Source organism: Tiliqua scincoides, chromosome 1 (assembly GCF_035046505.1).
Source record: "Tiliqua scincoides isolate rTilSci1 chromosome 1, rTilSci1.hap2, whole genome shotgun sequence".
Classification (NCBI taxonomy): domain Eukaryota; kingdom Metazoa; phylum Chordata; class Lepidosauria; order Squamata; family Scincidae; genus Tiliqua; species Tiliqua scincoides.
In genome coordinates, this window is record NC_089821.1 from 54026065 (window position 1) to 54048905 (window position 22841).

Sequence of the window (22841 nt, forward strand, 5' to 3'; positions counted from 1 at the left end):
AGAGCTTTCTAGGGTAGGGGCTTGATGACTAGTGGGAGAAATATATTAGGATTTAATGGAATTTTGGCATTAACAGATATTCCTTCTCCCACTATAGTCCTTTAAATCAAAGGTTGACTGTAGTTTTTCTTAGTTACTGGATCTTGCCTAGGAAAAGCATTAAAATGAATTTGGATAAATGAAATATTGGTTGGCACAGGTCATAACTAGTAGTTGACTAAACATCAGACATGCCAACCATGATATCGTATACTGTAAATACAACACAAAAGCGTTTCCATAACTATACAGAACGTAGTCAGTATTGTTGCGTTTTATAGTGAAAGGAGAGAATGCGGCATTATTTCTTCAGCTGAAGATCTAGGCCAGGGCAGAAATATTTAAAATGTCCTGAGTTGGAATAAACAAGCCCACAGTTGACAGCTTTATGGTCAGGTGCAGGATTAGCTTGGAACATTGAGAAGAGGCAATATTTTACAATACGGTTCTGTGAGAGGAGGTTCATGGGTCTCTGCCCACCATGATTTAAATGTACTGGAATCTACTGTGGGAAAGGAAACTTAGGAAGAAAAATTTGTCGCCTGGCCACAGTCAGTTGTGGTTTTAAGATGCTGGCGTTTAAGGGGGTGTTGACGTGAAACCTGAAGAAAGGAAGAGATGCCATATGTGGACAAAAACAATCTCCCAAATCCTGTTAATGGGGAGACCGATGTGAATGCAAGCATGATGGTGACTTTGTAATCCATGTGGAATAAGTATATGCTGTTCGTGTCAGCAGCATCTCCTGCTTTGGAGTGAATAATGAATCTGTCTTTTGACACTTCCTTTGCACTGATGAGCAGTAGAAGAGAACCAGGATGAAGGCATTTCTAGAAACAGAGAAAAGAGTGTCCCTCTCTCTAGGTCTGACCTTCACTGGCATAAGGCACACACTTTGTTGTGCTTATTTACACATCTCAAATAGTCGATCTGCTTCCCCTGGATTCCTTTTTGCATGGAATACCTTGGCCATGTACTTTATAGTTTTAAAGACATAAAGGATTGTGGGGTACATGGGATAAAGGGCATGTATTTGTTTAAAGCTTGCCTTTATATAAGGGCTTGTCCTTGAAATTATGAATAAACAGTATTTAAAGTTTACATTAGAGGGGCACATGGAAGCAGAGAAGAAATGAAGATCAGGTTAGAACAGGAAAATAAAGGTATTGTCACTGCAGTCTTTCCTGTTCCCTGTAGTCCTCCTTCTGCACCAAGGCAGCAGTTATTGCGGCAGAAGAAACCCAGTGCTACCATGCCCTCTTGCACTATCTATCCAACCTGTTACTGTATTTTCCAATCCATTTGCTATAGAGAGATGTTAGAAAAATGTTCAATACTACATAGACACCAAAATAACTGCCCAGTCACAAGTTCCATTTCACACCATCCTTTGCCAAGAAATAACCAGAGCAGAAACTTTGGTGGAAATGGAGGCAGCTGGGATCCTTGTCCAGCATGGAAAATGGTAGCCCAAAACTGTACTTGTTTTCATACTTTGGTTAGTCTCTGAAAGTACAAAACTGAAATTAAGAAACAGAAATGGAAGATTTGAAAAATACAGAGAAACAATAAAGATGCTTCCTCACATTGTTTTTCTTCACAAATCAATTTAGGGTCCAAAGGGCGAGAATGTGGGTTCAATCACACAGCCTCTTCCGAGCAGCTACTTGATCTTCAGGGCAGCTTCTGAATCGGATGGTGAGTATTTTGTTCTTCCCGTATAGCTAACTGATGATCATCATTTTTCCACTGCCAAACATGAATCTTTCTGCCCAAGAACTTGGTGCTGGAAGAATCTCAAAAGTTTTCAAACAACTCTGTTTTCTGCCGGGTAAAAACAAATTATAGGGGCCAAGAAACAATCTTGTGGTCATTAGGTTACACTGGAATGCTAAGAACCTTGCTTTAGTTCTAGTCCTGCAGTTACTACATGGTACTTGGAAATGTGAGTTCAACTGACATCATCTGACATGTGCTTGGAGGAACAGAACAGGTAATGGCAGTGTGCAGACATTTCTACACCTCCATTCCTCTCCACTGGCTACTACTTCCCAGGAGCAGAGAAATGCAACTGCAGTTCTTTCAAATCATTTTTTAAATTGCATGTTACTGAAGTAATGTGGGTCAGTGGAGCCCTCTTGCCTCCCTATAATGTACAGTTTGAGCCTCGTTTCATAGCCCTGTAGTTATTAATGTGCATTGAGTAGCCATTGTTTCTCTCCTTGCCTATTTTGCTTGTTTTGTGGGCTGCTGCTTATTAAGAGCTAGTCAGCACATTCTGGTTACGTTACAGTTGTTTTTGAAATTGGCTAGAGGCACTTATTGAAATATCTTGCTGCTTCCCTTGAGATTTGGGACTATTAGCTAAAATGAAATCTGTATGAATACTCCTACTTAAAAAAAAAAAGCACACAAAGCAGAGAAAAAAAAACTAATATAAACTACACTTACAATGCAATCCTGTGCATATTTACTCAGAACCAAGTTTCACCACCAATTCACCAATCGAATTGCAGCCCTATTGAGGTTCTGTTAAGACTGGGCAAACTTCTTGTACTAAGTGAAGACGAGTGAAGAATGGACACAAATTTAATATTTGTATCTATGATTGTAAATGGAAAATGTTTGCGAAGATTTTCAGCAGTAGTACTGTGAATCAAGCAATCTTTTTTTTCTTTGTGAAATCTTCATTTAATTTTTAGCATTCGTACCTTTCTCATCCAGACATAAGAACATTAGAAGAGCCCTGCTGGATCAGGCCAAGATTCCTGTATCCCACCAAATTCCTCTGGGAGCCCACGAGATAACTGCATCCAGTTGTCACTCCCTTGTAAAAGGCCTCCTTGAGCTTGAGAAATGTTTTATCCACTTACATGTCCTTGTTCCAGAAATAACTGGATATGGCCCAATAAATTCTTGTTTCCATCTTTTTTGGCAAACTAGTTTTAGGAATTTTCTCCTTCTTAAAATAAGGGGAAATATAAGGTTGGTTTCATAGCTGTAACTGCAGTTTTTATTTTGACGTATCTACCTTAATCTTTGCATGGGATAAGCTATAACATTGCTATCATTTCAGTCTAATTGAGGATCCCTTTTCTCACATTTTGTTCTAAGTTAGTGTTTCTCAATCAGTGGTATGAGTCCCACCAGTGGTACTTGAGATGGTGCTTGGTGGTTCTCATGGACTCTGAACACTTGCTGCCTGGCAGCAAGACCAGGAATGCCACACAGTGGCTGTAGACGACTCTAAAGCATGCTTTCCCACACTTGAAAAAGGCCTTTCATCCACCCTGAACTTCTTCCTGTTGTTTGTCATGTTGCATCTGGCCTCCCAACCCAAAGGTAACTGGCAATGATGTCATCACTGGTTATTTCCTATGGTACTTTGAATAGGTGGACCGTGTGAAGTGGTATGGTGGAGGACAAACATTGAAGAACACTGTTCTAAGTATTAAATAAAGTGCAAGCACTGTCATAGTTCTTCAGAGTCATCTTGGTCTTTTCTGTTGCATGGTAATTGCTAATCAAATTCATGAGGTTGACTGTTAGAGGTTTGCCTGAAAAGAATGCTTTTTTCTCTTACGCTTTTTGATCCCATATGGTTGACTTTACCACCATGCCATTGCAAATTCAGTTTCAAAATGGCCACATATCTGAAAACCCTGGATTTTCAGGTTCAGTTACCAAGCTAGGGGAAAATTGCAGACATAACATTTTCTGTTGATGTTCTATATCCTATTCAGTTCCCCTCCCCAAGATGGCAATAAGATATAGTTTCTTTGTGGGGGTGGTGAGGGGGAGGATCAAGTATTTCACATCTTGGTCAGCTCATGGTGGAATGATGAAAACCAGCCAGTCTTCCAAGCTTTTGAGGCAATTTAATAGCTTCAATAACTGTCTATCAATCCAAATCTTAACAGCTATTATCTCCTTGGAGATCAATTTACTTGCCAATCCATCTTAATTATATAGCATGCAGGGCAGAGCAATATGAATACTGTTGTTGGGGAGGCTGCCCTAGAATTTCTCTCTAAAGACTTTCGTACTGATGTTTTAGGACCATGCAGGGGAAAAAGGAGCCGTATAGTAGATCATATTCTTTAGGCTTCTGTAGACTGGATTGACTTATAGTGATTTACAGTAGCCTTAGAGCTGCTCTACACCTTGTGCACAAGCATCAGTTTATTCCTTTCTGTGGCTTTAGTTGAATGCCATCATTCCCAAATCTGCATCATGATTAAATTTACAACAAAACAAGAAAAAAAAAAACCCTTGGTTTAGCCTTTGTAGTCTCATGCTTGAAAATCTTCTGGTAGATGGAAAAGCAGCAGTTTATGATGCTTTTTAAAAATCTGTTTGCCACACTTGTATCTTCCTTCAAAGAACTCTGTGAAGGTGATCCTGTGAGTTGAAAGAGGTTAAGATGAATAAGGGTGACTTGTTTAAGGCCCTTTTAATTTTATGGCTAAGAAGGAAATTTGACCCAGGTTTCCCTGGTCTAGATCCAGTGGTCCATTTGTCCCACACTTCACACTGACTCTCTTTGCTTCTCACTTAGTCCCAGAGACAGTGTTAACAAGGTACTTCAGGAGAATAAAAACTATGGTAAGCCAAACTTGTTCATCCAAAACCAAGTTGGTCTTCAGCCAGTACTTTGTATATGATGCTTTCAAGTTTCACTGTACTGATTTACCAACCTGCATTGTTTGTTACTCAGGTTGCTCCTGGTAACTCAGTACATCATTTTGATGAATAGTGAGTTGCCATACATGGACTTAGTGCTATGTGCAGCTGTGTTTTTCAGTGACTGTTTTGCGGTATGCCTCAGCCAAATGGGCAGCACTAACCATTAAGTGAAGTATAGTGTAGTCAGGCCAGACAGGCAGAACTGCCATGTAGTGGGTGGTATCAGAATAAAGTTAGTCTAGTTGTCTGGGTCTTAAGTCTGCTGATATCATTCCTCTGGTGTGCTGCTATGTCATAATCTTGGGTAAAAGCCATTTGCTCAGATGGCTGTGCGTTCACCAGTCGTTTGAGCAGATATATGGGGTAACCTTGACGGCTATAAATGCAGCATGCTGCATTTATATCAAATGCAGGTAATTGGTCTGACAGTTGAAGACAAAGTAAGAGCAGTAGAGTTAGAGAGGTTGGAATTGTGGCCATAGCAATAAAAGTGGCTGCTGTGTCACAGACTGCACAGAATAGGAAAGGACATCATTTATGTCAAGGCCCACCACAGCTCAGGTCTGGAATCTGGTTTCAGGGCCTGATTTTCTAGCAGCTGGAGTGTATGTTTCTTTTGGCGCTGAGTAATTAGCCGTTTTTCATGTATGGACTAAAGGTAAGGCCTTCAGAAGCAAAAGGATGAATTCAGAATGGCCTGAAGTCCCAACCATACTTATTCTAAGAAATTAAACTTGAGCAGAGGCTGTATTATACTTCTCCCTTGTGGTGGTAGCTGCCTCCTTCAGTTTTTAAATGATCTCAAATCATGCTTTACTGACCACTGTCCTAATTTTCATGTAGTATTCATAAAAATACCACAAGCTGATGTGAAATTTCACATTCCTCAAAGTGTGGGATTGAGGAATCCTCAGATGCCTACCTGATTTTGTAAAGGTTTAAATTTTTTCCCCACATATAAGTGTGTAAAAACAGAGAAGAAGGGTTTAGTTGTTTACAGGATGATTACAAATACTAGACTCCATATATTCACCGCACATAATTCTTTTAAAACTTCATAAATACATATTTTCCATGTGAACATTTCCAAGGACAAATACAACATAGCCTTAAGTCAGTGGCGTCTCTAGGGTTTACGTCACCTGGTGCGGGATGCCAGCATGTCACCCCTGTGCAGTGGGCGGGGCAACACCCCAGGTGGTGGGCATGGTGATGTACCATTGCCCAACCTCCACTGGTTTTTTGGCTGTACCTTTTGATAGAACAAAGATAGAACACATTCTGCATGAAATTACGCATTGATTGATATGTAACATGATGGTATTATTCTGGAGCATTTGTTGAGCTCCAGTTCCATCAGATCAGGACCATTCTGATGGATTCACATTCCCCTTTGCCCGGCCTGACCACCAGCCAAGGCAGGTTTGCTTACTTGCGAGTAAGCGTGACCGTGAGGATTAGTTTCGCTTTCCAAAGAGCTCAGGACATTCATCTGCTTGGAGGGAGGGACTTCCTTCTCAGGTGTTTTTGGGGGCTGCATTCATTGGATCAGGACCATTCTGGTTCAGACCTCATTGGATTCCTCTCAGCCTGCCCTTTCCGAAGGACTAAGGCACATTTGCCTACTCACAAGTAAACATGCGATATGGTTCAGTTTCACTTTCCATAGGGCTCCATGCATTTTTTTTCTCCAGTTTTTTGGCCATAACTTTTGGTAGAAAGGAAATATTTCACTCAGGTTTTTTGCATTGCATTCCTCTGGAAATTCCACATCCAACGGTATTTAACATGATGGTATTACTCCTAACCACTGCAATTTTAGCGCGTCACCCCCCCATGTGTTTCACTCCATGCGGTCCGCACCCCCTAGCGACACCACTGCCTTAAATAGAGATACTACCCAAGCTAAAAACCATGTAAAACCTACATGAAATAAGTGGGAATTGAGCGCTATAACTGAGTAAGGGCCCAATCCTACCCAATTTTCTAGTGCTGGTGCAGCCGTGTCAGTGGGGTGTGTACTACATCCTGTGCTGGGGAGGCAATCACAGAGACCTCCTTAAGATATCAGAATGTTTGTTCCCTTACTTCAGGGCTGCATTGCAGCTGCACTGGTGCTGGAAAGTTGGATAGGATTGGGCCCTAAGGCCCCAATTCTATCCCCTGCCACTAGTGCTGATGCTGCTGCACCAGAAAGGCAGTGTAGTAAAAATGGAGTAGCATCCACATAGGAGCAAGAGAAAAAGAAGGTATCTTCAGATAGGTGCAGAAAAGCAACATTTATTATGAATTATTGAAAACCCAACACATTTTTGCCTATTTGGAGGGTGCTTTCTGTAACAATGAACTCTAAAAAATTACAATTATGTTTAATGTTTCAGAAAATGCCCCCAAAGAAGGCAATACGTAGAAATGCATTGGACTTTAAACAATATTTCATAATAAACTTTATCTGTTTTGGAGAGTTTTCTCTTGTAACTACGTAAGTAATACTATTGGCCCTCATTATCTGTAGAGGATTCATTCCTGGACGCCCCACAGATACCAAAACCCACAGATAATCAAATCAGCGGGTCTGGGCCATCAGAGGATGTGATAGTTTAGCAAAACACTGGAAATGCCTTTCAGAAGGCTCTGGCAGGCCTCCTGAAGCATAGGGTGGTCGTGCGCGGCCTCCCATGCCTCAGAAGGCCTCTCTCCCGACTCAACTGGAAGACTCTTCATGTTGGGTCAAATCCAAGGTTCCAAACTTCTGATGTTCAAAAGGATTTGGATTTCCTCACACTACTTAAATAAATGAGAGAGTACTCTTGTAAACTGGGGGGAAAAATGAAAGAAGCCCCCTTCCCCAACTTGGAAATAAAAAATAGATTATAGATGATACCGAGCAGCAAAATTACTCTGATGTGAGATTTTCCAGCTTGTGACCACTTCAGTTTATTTTGCATGCATGTCTGAAAGATGCCACTTCTTTTCATTGTGGTCTCCAGCAGTAGCGTAGCTAGGGGGGTGCAGGGGGTAGCAGGTGAACCGGGCTACAGGGTGGGTGGGGGCAACAACTTGCAGGCAACAGCACCTGTGTGCAACAAATGGGCTGCTGCAGGCAGCCCTGCCAGTGCCAGGCACTCTGGAGGGAGGAGGGGCAACAGTCATGGACGGGGCAAAACTGCATGTTGCCCATCCCTGCAGCCGAGATGGAAGGTAGTCTATCTCTTCGTTTCCAACAGAGCTCAAGAACCACAGATTGCGGCAGGCATGAGGAGCTGGCCCTCTCCCCCTCCCGCAGCTGAGATGCTGGCGATGGGCACAGACCTCCTCAGAGTCTTCCTTTCATACACTTGCCAGCCCTCATTCCCTCCATGATTTCCTCCACCTGTCCTGCTCAATGTGCTGCCCCCTGAAGCCCTATTTGGCTTAAATGGCAAGAGAGGCGCGTGGGGAGCGGAGCAGGGCATATCACTGCTTGTTTGTGTTTAGAGAGGGAGGAAGAAGTATGTTGCTGGGGGGGGCTGTTGGATGCTGGATACTGGGTGTGTGTGTGTGAGAGAGAGAGAAAGATGGAGCCCCCAAGAGGCAGGCATAGCCCCGAGAGACTCTTGTGGAGCCCAGCCTGGACTGAGGAGGCATTTCCCCTTGTGCAGCGGGACCAGTTGCTCACCACTCCCCCACCCTGCGCCACCTACTCTCCTCTGCTCGTCACAGTCCTCTCTCTACTTGCCTGCCCCTTATCCTCCTCTCTCCTCCTGGCAAGGCTGCAGCAGCCCAATTGTCTCTGCAATCTAAGCCACTAGGGCTTGCTCCTGAGTAGACATGCAGGAGATTGGGCTCTGAGGCTGCAACCCTATCCACACTATCCAGGGAGTAAGCCCCATTGACTAGACTGGGCTTGCTTCCAAGTAGACAGGCAGAGGATCAGGCTCCAAGGCTGCAATCCTCTCCCCACTTTCCTGGGAGTAAGCCCCATTGACTAGACTAGGTTTGCTTCCAAGTAGGCATGCAGAGGATTGGACTCTGAGTTGGCTGACTGTGACAGGTTACCTGCGCATGTGCAGGAACCTGAAGAGGGTAGCAAGCAAGGCACAGCAACCTGGGAGGCAAGTTGCAGCAGGAGCACTGAGCAGCAGGTGGTTTGGCCTCATCATTTATTCACATAATTCCTCAATTCCACTTCCTAAAGATAAGCTGCTGGCTCTTATGATTGTCTCCAGTCCCCCCCTGCATATCTCAAACTGTGTAAGGCTGCAATCTTACCTTACTTCACTTACCAGGGAGTAAGCCCCATTGAACACAATGGGACTTACTTTTGCGTAGACATGAATAGATTGCGCTGTAAAAGTGCAATAAGTACTTTCAACAAGTGTTTGCTCTTTTAAAATATTAGCTAACATTTCTCACTCACTTTAGCAAATAAAAAGACCCAATGTAATTAATTAAATTTGATGTCAGTGCCAGGAGGGGGGCTACAGAATTTTTTTTTGCACCGGGCAGCAACTTGGTTAGCTATGGCACTGGTCTCCATTGGGAAAACTGCTATTGCTGACTGCCAGCCTTTTTAGTTTTCTTCTGTACAGCAGGTAATTGATTCTAGAGGCACAGCACCACCTGTAGGACAGAGGGAAGTATTTACTGTACTGAATTCAGAGCAGGCATATCACGTGTCCTAAATTGGCCCAAAAGAGATGCAGTTGCAGCTAATTCTGTGGCATGCTCATCTTGCCAATATAAGCAGAGATGTTTGACAACATTCTGAATTGTCATGTTTTTGTCCATTATTGATTGCCATTTTGCTTACCAAGTCCAGATATCACAAAAGTCTGCTAGGGTTGGTTTGTACAAAACTCCAACCGCATAGATCCAGTCTTGCTTTCTATTCATCTTCCATTGATCTGCAGGCCCCTCCCCAAGCCATTACCTGCCTGCATCCGGAGGCAAGGCAGAATGGTGCTTATGACTCTAGGCCAGGGGTGGGCAAACTTTTAACTTAGGGATCCTGGACCTTTAACAATTGTACAGAAGATGACAAGCTGCACCTCCTGAAATTCTCTCACCTATGCAATTGTTAAAGGGCCAGGATCCTCAGGTTGAAAGTTTGTCCACCCCTGCTCTAGGCAAATTTCTCTGTTTGCTTCCTGCTGAGACTGACACTTCTTCTAGGTTAAGATCCTTTGGAAAAATGTTTCAGAAGCAGCACTTGAATGCTTTCTTCTGTCCCCTTGACTGAACCCCTGCTTAAAGGAGAACTTCTGGTTGCCTTGGATTGCAGCAGGACATTTGAAACCAGGTTGTTTTCTGCACATGTATAGAGTTGATAGTTTCATTTAAACCCTTCATGAACTCTGTGAAGTGTCTTGGTATTGTGCTGGCATGCAAACCTGACAAATTTGGAAGTGGTCATAGACAAAGTGAAAACCCACAAAAGTTTGCAGTTTGTAAATTATCTACTCTATTCCCTGTGCCCCGATGCACCCACTTCTTTCCCTGTGCCCCGATGCACCCACTTCTTTCCCTGTGCCCCGATGCCTTCTTCTTTCCCTGTGCCCCGATGCACCCACTTTTACTCATAGGTTGCTGCACTCACATGCTTTGCTATTGTAAAGATTTCCACTGCTTTCAAACCTCACAATAATGAAAGCATTTATAAGCGCCTCATTTGGCTGAAGATGAGGACACAGAGACTTCAGCCTATAGTGGAGCCCACTATTTGTTTAATTTGGTGAACAGAAGGTTCTGAAGGGGGTTGGTGAAACCTGCCCAGCTCATCAAAGCCACACATTTCCATGATCTCCCACTCCTTGATGACTTTTTCCTAGAAGACCATAGGCCACCTTTCTGTTCAGCTCCCTCACATCACCTGCATCTGATGCCATGTTTCCACTCAGCTAGTTGATTGCTAGTCAGCTTCCTCAGTGGGGAGAGGGGGGGGGCAGTTGTTGCTGGCTGCCGTCCCAGATGTTTTCTTCCAAATATAGCCTCTCATGTTCAGAACTTGGTTATTGCAAGTCTGGGTATGCTATTTTTTGTAAGCGGAATGATATCTGCTTTTGATGAGGGTATGTAACTTGCAAGAGAAGGCTTTTCTAAATTCAGGAATTGTAATTTTGACATAAGGGGATTAGACCAGTGTAAAAGCCAGTATTTCATAAATGTCTTCCTTAAGCTAGTTTTTTTGTATATACAGTGCCATTTATTTCACAGTAATAATTATATCCTTCAGTGTTCCATTTTTCTTATTGACTGACATTCTTTTTTTGTGTGGCTGAGTACCCCAGCATGTTTTAGAGATTGATATAATGCCTGGGAGAGTGTTTCCACAACTGTAGCTCTCCTGTTTCCAGTTATGTCACCAGGGTTAGGGAAGTATTTCAGAATGAACAGCACTTAATTAGTTTCTGCTTTCACTAGTGATTAACACCAGCTGTTTTGAACCTGCGGCCTATTGTGCCATCAAAGAAGTACTGCATATAGGATTGAGCTCTAATCTTCTTCTGCCAGCTCAACATCACAGCTGGAGGAGTTGACTCTGGATTACATGCCAGTGCAAAAGTGAGCTGTTTTCTGGAGCTGCTTTCTCAGCAAAGGGTTGTTGACACTAGTTCAGCAATGTGGCACCCTTGAGTGGCGCTCTAATGAGCACAGAGGGGCCAGTCTAATCCACATTTGCACTATAACCTAATAGTTTTCTTCCAGTGTGAGGGGAGAAGGGGATACATGGGTGCATTATCTGTCTATCATGACGAACTGTTTGTAAGGTGGGCACTTTGTCCCCTTTGCCTGACGTTGGTGCTGGGGCAGCTGAATTGACACAAGTGTATGTGTGTATATGGGTAGATGGTGTGGCAACAATCCTTTCATATCCTCTTATTTTTGGTTATGTTTTCTCTAGTTTTTTTACCTTTCTAACGGCGAAATCCTAACCATCTTTCCAGCACTGACCTAAGGACAATGCAGCTCTGAGGTAAGGGAACAGACATTCCCTTACTTTGAGGAGGCCTCTGTGACTGCCCCCCCCCAACTGCAGGATGCAGCATATCCCCCATAGACAGAGCGATGTCAAAGCTGGAAAGTTGGTTAGGATTTGGGCCTAAGTCTCCAAGAGGTTTCTGTATCATCTCGGCCTTCTTAAAGTGTCTGGGTCATATTCCAGCAGTAGCCTTGTCTTTTTTTAAAAATTTCAATTTTTTAAAAATCCTGTGCTGTTATAGAAGAACCATATGGCAACCACATGACAAATACTATGTGGATTCGCTGTCTTCACATCTGGGCTTCTTCAGAGACAAAGGATGCTGGCTGACCCACCAGCTGAGATTGGAATGTTCCCAATGATTGGGTATCCAAGCCATCAAGCTAGGTTAAGGCATAGGATGAAAGGTCTCAAGATGCTCTCATTCCTCCAATCAGCCAACCCTATGGCATCAGCAAACCTAGGTTGTTTTAATGACAAATCACTAATTTGTCAGTGATGTGCTGTATCCAGATGTTAGAAAATGGGCTTGCCCGCCACTTGTTCATGTATTGAACTCCCTCTCCTTCCTTTTGGAAAATACAGGTAGCTAAAGATAGGAACATATCTAGTAGCTTGCGTTTAGGGATTTTTTTTCTTGCTAATATTTTAAGCTTTAGGCTAATTTTGCCAAACCATATTTTGGGGCAGCCCTGCTTTCTTTCCAAGGTGTTTTTGGAAGAAAGATTCTTCTGTTCCTTCGGGATTTCCACATTTTAATCTTCCAAAATCCAGAGAAGTGCATGGGAAAGGATGGGCATAAAGAATCCAACTAGAAGTAGCAGAAGAAGAAAAAATGCATAATTAGTAAAACAATTATATTTATCCTGTCTTACCTTGTGCAGCTTAGGGATTTTGAATCTGAGCATGATTTGCAGAGTAGAACTTTAGAACTTCAAAAATACAGATGATTTGAATAACACTGAAACATTTAGCTAATGTCAATTACACTGATAGGAAACAAGGTGTGAATTGAGAATTGACTATGTATATTCCCACCTTCACCCCCAATCATTTACTTACCTTTAAACTTTCACATGCTGACATTTTTCACGTTTTGAACCATCACCTGAAAAGCTGCTTTGAGGACTGGAGCTGAATATCAAATGTTGACATTTATTCTGGATCCACTTGGTCTTGTGGCTTTTGGAGCATTTGAAATACTTACTGCATGGTATCTGTTATATCTCTCATTTAAAATGAATTAAGTGTCTGGATCCATGAAATGAGAAGCATTCAAGTGAGCATTTGTCCTGTTTGTTCTCTGGGCTTAGGAAGGTAGCTTTCTGTTTTGCAGGCCGATGCTGGTTGGATGCTCTGGAACTGGCCTTGCGCTGCTCCAGCCTCTTCAGGCTCAGTGCCTCCAAGCAAGGGAAAGAAGGTGACCTGAACTGCTCGAGTGATCCTTCACATGCTGGGCTGTACAACCTGCTACACACAGCCACAATCTCGGATCAAGAGCTTTTCCAGTAAGAATGCTGTTTTCACTTATTGCATCTATTCTGAAATCTATCATTGTGCTTAAATGAAAGTGCTTTGCCTTCATCCCCTCAATGAGTGGATTCAGAGAAACCAGGATCTGAAATGGTTGCAAGTTGGTTTGTAAGCCACAGTTTGCATTAACTGGTTTTGCGTTATGTCTCAATGTGTGTAGACCAGTGATGAAGCTCAGTGAAGGGCATCACTCTCATTTCAAGGCCCTGCTTCATCATAGAGGCAGGGATGAATGTAAGTCCTGGGCAGATAGGCAAAACAAAAGTAAACAAATAGCAATTATAGTTTAGCTATTGTATGTCTGGAGGCTCAAACCATGATACAGATTCTTAACTATGGTTGGTAGGAACCATGGTTTTGTGTTCTGTATGAACTGTATCTCTTTTGTTGCTGACCAGATCTTAGCAGTAAGTAAGCTTTGTTTTCTAATAAGAATGTAATTTTCCTTATACTAGAAAGATAAATTCAAAGTGGGCAAGGACATTTGGTTGTTTGCTCCTTTTCAACAAACCAGTGCATGGAAGTTTCTTTCTAGTGACATACAGAGTTTAGATTCAAACCTGCTCTGTCAGGAATGTATTTATCAATAAAGACAACAGAAACTTTGCAGCATAATTCATTAATTTACTCCTAAGTGGGTGGTATAAAAGGGGTGGTGGTTAAAAGTATGTGTCTTAAAAGGTGGCGTGCCTTCTTCCTTGTTGAGTAGCAGCAACTGCCTGTTGTTCAACAGGTGAAGTTATAGAGTCAAAAGGCAAGACTTGTAACTTGTTGAGTGCATTCAGCTAGGTCTTCGTGAGTTCAAACGTGTGGATCAATTTAATATCTGATGCACCAATTCAATCTACAGGTCAGTAGTGTATAGGCTACATACTCATCAGTTCATAATGGAACTGCAGGATCCACACTGTACAGTATAGAATCAGTGAAGGTCTTCAGCAGTTACATGGGTTCTGGAGTAGCCCCCACAATGGGTCACCTGATACCACACAGGTTTTTGTAGTTTTAAGCTCTGCAATACTTTTTCTTCATTTCCCTCTGCTTTAGAGTTGTGATAGCAGAAGGTAAAACCCTCCAGCTCTCCAATTACAGCAGTGCAATTTTTCTGCAGATCGACATCCTCCCCCCCCACACACATACACACCACAATAAATACATACTCTTTATCATTCTGTGTTCTGTACTGTGTTCCTGACACTCAGCGAACCCTTACAACAGCACTGGTTGCTTTCTAAATGAGCCTTGAAGTAAAATCTATTAGCTAGAGATCAGAGATGGGGTGGGGAATACAAATCCAGTAGGAAAAAATGAGGCAAACTAAGATAACCTAAAAGAGTACCGTACAGCATTCCATCCCATCCCATAGCTCTCACTCACCCAGGTACAAACACAACACTGAGAAGATCCTGCATTTATCAGTGTCTTTCACATGCTAGGATTAAGCCTCCAATTAAACATCTTTCTCTTAGGGAATTAGGCCAATTAAATTGACATGCTCTTATTTAGCAGGTCAGTTAATTACATTTCATGCTTTGTTCCGGTTATTTAAACTATGCTTGAAAATAAAAAGTGATGTAGACATTGTGGTTGAAGGAACTCAACTGGGGAAGAACATACTCCAGAGTTTGTGCTGTGTTTCTGTGCTATCTGCTTTCTTCTTCTGTGGCAATACAGATTGTATTTAAGGGGAACTAAGAGCAAAAGCTGCCCTCTCTTCCTGTTACTAGAACATCTACGCCAGAACTGTCCCAGACCTGCTCTGTAATTCCCTAGTACTCCCTCTTCTGTCAGTGAATAAGACTTGCCACTGCTGATCTGAGGTTTTTCCCTAGCATTTGCCTGTCTTTGAGCTTACGCTCTACACAGCATCCATTTGATAATTCTATGATCTTATTTGAAACCAAGCCAGGCTGTTCCACTTCCCTAATCTGTTGTTCCTCCCCCTCACCCAATTTGTTTTGTATAGGGCATCTGTCTGTCTCTACTGGGGCTATGTAGTTTTGAGGTTAAGCGGGGTTTCCTGATCCAAAGGTCTAATGTAGGGGGCATCCTGAAACTGGGGTGTCTGCTTGGTGGATTGCCACAGAGATGCAGTGGTCTGAAAAAGGGGTGTGGATTTCTATTCTATATTGCTATTGTTTTCAGAGGGATGCTTTAGTAAAGCCTAGTAACCTGCTGGCATGTAGTGTTAATATTTAGAGAGATTACGGATAAAGGTTTTATCTGCTTTGTGTCAATCTGTTCACAGCAGTTTCTTTTCAGAGATGCAGAGAATAATTCTGTGAATTCAACCAAAAAAAATCAGTACAGTTGTTCTTTGCCCCCAACTATTGCAATGTGAGGCTACTTAGCCCCGGTGAAGGTTTGAGGGGGTCTCCTTTGCTGTATTCACAGTACCCACTTGCAGGTATTCCAGGTCATCCCTCTTCATCCAGCTGGGAAGTATCTTGTTACCAGGCCTGCAGCACCTTCCCCTTTTGCCTCTAATAGGCTTTGAGGGGAAGGGGTTAACCCTCTTCCTCTCCACAAGTCAGCTTCCTCCAGTGGTTGTGGAGACAAACAGCCTTGCATCCTTCTGCTACTGCCTCATCCCTGGGCATTGACTGAACTCTTTATATTGAACCTCCATCCCATGAGGTATAGATTCAAGTTGCACCTGCACAGGTGTCTGTTGGCAGATCTGGCCAAAGAGCTGAGTGTTCAATGAATGTTGTGAAATGAAGTGCTGGTGAATTTCCCAAAGTCAAATCCCTCCTTCCTAATACAATAAATGTTTCTTCTGCCATGTCCTCCACATGGAGCATAAATGGAGGGTATAGTTTTTGCAGAGGAAAGGGACCATAGTAACTGTCCTCTGAAAATGCTGAAATAGAGCAGTTCTTAACCACATAGCTTGCACACCGTCAAAGAAAAAAAAAATCTGTTGCCCATTTTTTTGGCATCATACAGATGAGCAACTTGCCATCCTTCAGGTAGGTTTGACACAAATGCTTTATGCTTGACACAGCTGCTTTATCCCTTGGTTTGCAAAGTTGCCTTGCAATTTGTTGCTGAATATTAAACCTTTGGTTTCAGACCCATATGGTTCCATGCCAAGTTTTCTGACATGAATCAAAAAGGAGGAACAGTTCAGCTAATAGGAGTAATTGATAGACTATAGATATATTGATAGATATAGTTTGACTCAAAGCCTGAAATGGCTACAGTTGAATAATATGCAACAGTAAAACCTTGTAATAAAGTGTTTCACAGTTTTTGATTATGCTTTTCTGAAATAGTACTATTGCCAGCAAAACATTTTCAAGAATCATTAATCTGTTTTTCTGTTTTTCAGTTATGGAATTGACTTAATAGTAGAGTTGAACAATTCCTACTAACAATCCTGGCCCCGGTACCATCTGGGACCACGACTACAGGCTGCTGCCTCCTCTTCTAGCTGAGCTGCCGCTCCCTGTCTCCCTTCTGGATGCCCAGGGAGGCCACACACTCCTTCCCCAACCCTCTGAAGGCCTTTTAAAGGTCTCAGAGGGCTGAGAAACATCACTTTCACAGAGGAAACCAGAAGTGACTTTTTTTGGCCATTAGAAGGCATTTTGAGATCTGGGGAAGTTTCCCTGGCCCTCAGAAAGTCGTATAAGGGCTTACAATAGTCACTTCCTGTTTCTTCCATGAAACCGAAAGTAATGTTTTTTGCCCCTCTGAAGCCTTTACAAGGCCTTTCCCTCGTCTTCAGAACACCTCTGAGCCCTAAGTGCCTGAGTGGCACAAGGGGGGGGGCACTGCAGGGGGGTGGATGTCAGTGTGGTACCACCCTCTAGCCTGGCTCCTGGGGTATTTGTCCCCCTTGCCCTCCCCAAGTACTCCTCTGACAGTTCCTCGCGGGGAAGCAAAAAAAATTTCTCTCTTCTCAATTTCCAGTTTGGCCTCGGGTATTAATATTTGAACAATTAGTTCTTGCTCTTATGATTGAATGAATAACTTGTGGTTTAGTCAGTTGACAGTCCTCATAATAACTTATATATAAAGCAGGTCTCAGTAACATTTTTCTTGGTGGTCTACAGGGCTGGCTCCTCATAGTTCAGAACCATATCACCTGGTTTAGTGCTCAAACCTGTCCAATTTTCCAGCGCAGATGCCGCTGCAATGCAGCCCAAGGGTAAGGAAACATATGTTTCCTTATCTTGAGGAGGAATCCATGAAACCCCCCCCCCCTTGTAGGTTTGAGTACACATCCCATTGGCTTGTATCCATGATGGAAAGTTGGATAGGATTGGGCCCTTAGTCTCCACTGGATGGGTGAAAAAACCATCCTGAAAAATGTTCATCACCTTGAAACTAAAACAATATAAACATCTGTGTGTTGTAGTCTTAATGAATCGGCTCTGGAGAACCACCACTTGGAGAATGATGCTTTTTCGGACAAATCTGAAAGAGACAACATAGAAGAGTCTGAGAACGAAATACATGAGAATAGCCGGAAGACAAATGAGAGTGAGAGTGACCAGTCTGAGATCCATGGAGAGCTGTCCCTGGAAAAGAAAGGGACAACCTACTTGGAGCAGAATTATGAAGAATTTGGGGAGGTAACAACCAATTTTTCTAGCTACCCTTAGAGTTTGTCTTGTGTGTGTTATTTAATCTGTTCTCTGCTTTCATCTTCACACTTCAGAAAACTCTCTAAGGAGTAATGCATGTTTTCTTTATGTGTCATTTGGCTTCAGGCTTTACAGAGCATTGCATATTAGGAGTAGCAGCAATTGGTACTACTGCTTTGAAGGTATCTAGGATCATTGGAGCTATAACCAGCCATTGCCTTAAAAAGCTACATTGACAAGAGCCTCCTGCCATAGGGAGCAGAAGGGGAATTATCACTGCAACCGTGTGATTTTGGGCCAATTTAAGATCCCTCATTCTAATGAGAGATGTAAAGGATGGTAGTTTTGTCTGTCTTATTCATGTACAGAATAAACTATTGAGGAAAAAAAAAAGCCAATGGATCACGTTAACAGCCCTGTCCTATCCTCTGCTCATAGCACACAGCACTGTTGATGGAGTGTGTACTGCATGCTATGGGGGGTTTGACCAGGTGGCCCAAGGTAGCTAAGTATAAATCTTTTTTACTTACCTCCCCATAGGCCACCTTGTCTCAAGTGGCCTCCTTGGACCTGGGCCAGCTGCTTTGCTGGCATAAATCCGAAGAGATTCCTGAGGGTAGGTCCAGGGGATAGGATCTTGGTGTGCACGGCTACTGCTACGTTCCTCCCCCTCCTGCCCCTGGCCTGGCCTGCACCCCACCTTGAACCACCCAGGATCTTCTCGCTGAACCACCTTCTCTGCCAACTTACTGGCGGCAGCAGAGCATGGTAGAGCCTAAGTGACCTATTGTCACCTGTGTGCAAGTTTTTTTTTTATTGTTTATGATTTGACCATGTGGGGGAGGCAAACTGTCAGTTTTTAGAAAATCAGCTATCTCTTTGCAGATTTATATGCAGTGGTATTGAAAATTTCCTACTTCAACTGTTGATGGGATCTAATTAAAACTACAATTTTTATTTATTTGTTACATTAGTATCCCACCATTCTTCCACTGTGGAACATACAGTGGTATAAATGGGGTTCCCAGGTAAGTTGTCATCCAGACATTGACGAGACCCACTGACTTCAGTCAGGTGGCAGCATTGTATGCCTTCATACCATTTTCTTTTGGAAGATGCATCTCTGTTTTTAAAAAACCTAATGTTGTTCTACAAACTTTGCAAGCACCTCATTTGAAATCTGGTGAAGAATAAAATGGTTCTGAAATTTTTTGCTGCTTCTCCTCATAATCCTAAAATTTGTAGGGAATGTTTGGATTTTCTTCACTACTACTTGAAGACAAGCTATAAATGACCTAAGTTTGATCTTAGCTTGGTGGGAAGATGATGTAGAATTTAGGTTTATTGCCACAAATCATCCTATTATGAAAGAAGCAGTTGTTTATAAATGATTGAACATATATTTCAAGTCTTACTTGAGTGCTGGGGCCCTATAAGTATTAACAGCTGAAACTGTAATTCTTGATTGATGGTGTTGGGAAAATTTCATTTTCAGTGCACTGAGGAATGGACTAAGATGTATGTCCCTGTAAACTTAGTAAATGCATCTGATGAAAGTTCTGACAGATCAATACGTATCATGGCTTATAGCACAACTGCAGTAGTTCTGTCTAATGGCTTCCATTATCCAAGGAAGATCAAGCTTGGGGATGCTATGCCTCTTTGGCACTAGACGGATTAGAACTAATGAAAATCAATAGAAAGAAAAAGGTTTCATTGTTCTTCACTTGCAAGTTTTCTTTTTCTCAAACTGTGCTTGGCTGTACTGCAAGTGATGTGGTGCTAAATTCCTTCAGTGAACTTGCTCAGGGAGAAGTGCAGTGCAGACCAAAACCAATGTGCAAGAGAGGTGTGCATCCCTGCATGCAGTGATAATATGCCCCAGTCGCTTATGAACTATGTTCTCCCTCTGGGCATCCTTCCTACAACTCAAGCTCTCTTCTTCTGCAGGAAGAGAATGAGGGGGGTTTTGTTGTTTTTTTAAAGGGAATTTGTTGCCTACAATGATCTACCTTGTCCATTATAGTTGGAAAGGCCTTTTATAGTAAAAACTAAAAGCAACAGCTGAAAACTTGATTAACTTCTTGTAGTTCTCTTTGCCCTCAGGTTTCAAACCTTACTGATCTTGGACTGTGACCTCAGTAATGCACATCTCTGCTGAGGAAGCAAGACCGAAATAATTTGAGAGCAATAAATAAATTGACAGGTGGAAGGTGTTTGAATCTTCCACAGGTGGAAGGTGTTTGAATAGGTTGTACTTAGCCCAGAGAAGCTGCTCACAGGAACGTCTTGGTTATATGAACCTATTTATGTTGTCACGGAACAAGCCCATGGAGTATATAAGATACCTCTTCTGTGAAGGGAGATTTTAGCAAGGTGAAGATGTTGATAATGTGGGCAACATCTTTAACAATGTTGTTTCCTCCATTTTGGAGAACTTCTGCCTCCCAGTGACCTAGGGCAATTTGCCTGGCAATCTGTTTGGTTGTCTTATCAATTGGACCCATTCAAATCCAGTAATCCAGTTTCTGTCTAATCTACTATTTTTCCTTCTTCAGACAGGTGAATCCTCACAAACGGAAACAGTGTCTGATGAAAACAAGAGCTTGATGTGGATTCTTCTGAAGCAGCTACGGCCAGGAATGGACTTGTCTCGTGTGGTACTGCCCACTTTCATCTTAGAGCCCCGCTCCTTCCTCAACAAGCTTTCAGATTATTACTACCATGCCGACCTACTTTCCCAGTAAGCACTTGCAGCTTTTCGATGATGCACAGAAAGTCTGTGTCCAGATGTGCAAAAGCATTAGCCTGGTTACAGCTGGGATAGTCATACACTTGAGGCTTCCTGGTAATACATGAGTCTCTCAGTTGATCAGTGAGCACTGTAAATCAGGCCAGGAATCTACTCCAGCAATCTTTAAACTGTTCATGGGAGGCATGAGGAAAGCCAAAAAAAAAGGGGGGGGGAGGGAAACCTGCCACCTCTGACATACTTTTTTCTGTTTTCAATCCTGGCCCACTGGAAAGCAGCAATAATTTGTACTATTCCACATGATGGTGCACCAGTGTGCAGTTTAATGGAAAAGGGAGAACAAAACCTATAGGGAAGGTGGATTCCAGAGTACATTTTGAACATGTGAAATAAAATAGTCTTGTCTTGAAGACATAAATAGGGCAAGTAGTTTTGAAGACTTTTTGAAGTGACTGACAGACGGCAGAATACTATGTATTATCTACTCAGAAGTAAGTTTCATTATGTTCAGTGGAGTTTACTACCATGAAAGTGTGTGTAGGATTACAGCATAAGAAGCTTATTTTTTCTCTCCTGTAAAATGATCCACAATGTAAAATAAGGATAACTTAATATGTAGTGTGCATTGGGCAGGATTGCAGAGAGATGAGCTTATTGCCTTTGAAGATAGATTGGGGAAATATATCCCTATATGTGTAATCTCCAATAAGTGGTTTTGGCGGTTGTGTAGGAGCCCCACATACACATCCTGTCTAAATGAATGGAAAGTGCAACCCCTTCCAGTCCTTTTGGTCCCCAAGTAGATGCAGTATTAGGATTGTGGCACTCTTGGTTGTCAGTTCCAAGTGTTTGTACTGGCATCAAATTCTCCATAGCCCTACATTGTCAGTGGCATACCTAAGTAGTTTCCAAAGTCCTACTTGGACTTTTACCTGGGGATCGCTGTGGCTCTCTGGGGGGGTCCAGGGAGCCTGCAACCCCCTCTGCAGTCCTCCCTGCAGCTCCAAACTGCTGTTAAAAGAAAAAAAAATACCACATCCTGTTTTGTCACTGAACCGGAAGTGGTTTTCTTTTTTATAGGCATTTAAAGCTGCTGAGAAGGGTTGCTTTAAACGCCTACAGCGGGGTTTGCAGAGGGGGTTGCAGGCTCCCTGGACCCTTGGACTTTGCAACCCACAACCCACAGGTAAGTGTAAATAATGCTTCTCTCTCCAGCAGCAGCATGATTGTTCGGCCCTTTTCCTGTTCCTCTGGAGCAGGGGTACCCAAACCCCAGCCCTGGGGCCACTTGTGGCTCTCGAGGACTCCCAATCCGGCCCTCAGGGAGTCCCCAGTCTCCAATGAGCCTCTGGCCCTCTAGAGACTTGCTGGAGCCCGTGCTGGCCTGATGCAACTGCTCTCAGCATGACAGCCAACTGTTCAGCCTCTCACGTGAGCTGTGGGACGAGGGCACTGTTTTCTGTTTCACATCTGTGATGCGGCAGCAAAGGAAAGGCTCTGGAGGGTCACATCCCACCAGTTTGGGAACTGCTGGAGAAACCCATACAAAACACTGCTTCTGAACATCTAAAACTATGCCATATCCAGAGACTGGAGAGAGCAGGAAGTGCCTGTAATGAAATGAGCACTATTTAGCAGAACATACTTGAGGCCCAATCCTAATGTACCTTTATGTTGGCAGAATGCGCTTTGGATACCGTAGAAGCCATGCCAGCACTGTTGCAGTGACCAGGGATTTATTTAAGATTGGGATGCTAGATGGTTCAAGTAAAGATGCATATGTACTATTCAGATGGCTGCTCTTTAAAAATTAGCTCCTGACGGCCGCTCAGATCCCAGGCATTCAGGAAGCTTAATTTATTTAAACTTTTGCACACTGTATAGGAACAAGCAATTTAAGAATTAAATACACTGCTAACCATACAGTAAAACTAGCCTCTAGCTGCCATTCAGTTGTTACAGTGCTTAGCAATGGGAGAATCTGAAAATGTTTGAAAGAGTACCTCCTACCCTGACTTACACTGTTTGCTTCTTGTATGATTCCATGATGATTGGTGTTCCACTATGTCACAGTGGAGACTTGTGCCACCCCAAAACCACTGTAAGTGGAGTAATGGCTACTATCCTTTTTCTGACAGAGCTGCTCTTGAAGAAGATCCATATTCCCGAATCAAACAAGTTTTGAGATGGTACCTGTCAGGCTTTTATAAGAAGCCAAAGGTAACACATGCTTAAAATCATAAACAAAGGAATGTTATAAGCGTATTTGATTATT

General features: G+C 42.8%; 1 protein-coding gene across 1 annotated transcript in view; it reads left to right on the plus strand.

Moving 5' to 3' along the window:
• The window catches only part of OSBPL5 (oxysterol binding protein like 5), a 161758-nt gene that overhangs the window by 123643 nt on the left and 15274 nt on the right, over positions 1-22841 (plus strand). The window contains exons 7-11 of the mRNA XM_066626068.1: positions 1653-1737; positions 13023-13194; positions 17586-17802; positions 20373-20557; positions 22705-22786. Of these exons, the coding sequence (XP_066482165.1) occupies positions 1653-1737; positions 13023-13194; positions 17586-17802; positions 20373-20557; positions 22705-22786 (741 nt within the window). The remainder of the gene's footprint in view (positions 1-1652; positions 1738-13022; positions 13195-17585; positions 17803-20372; positions 20558-22704; positions 22787-22841) is intronic.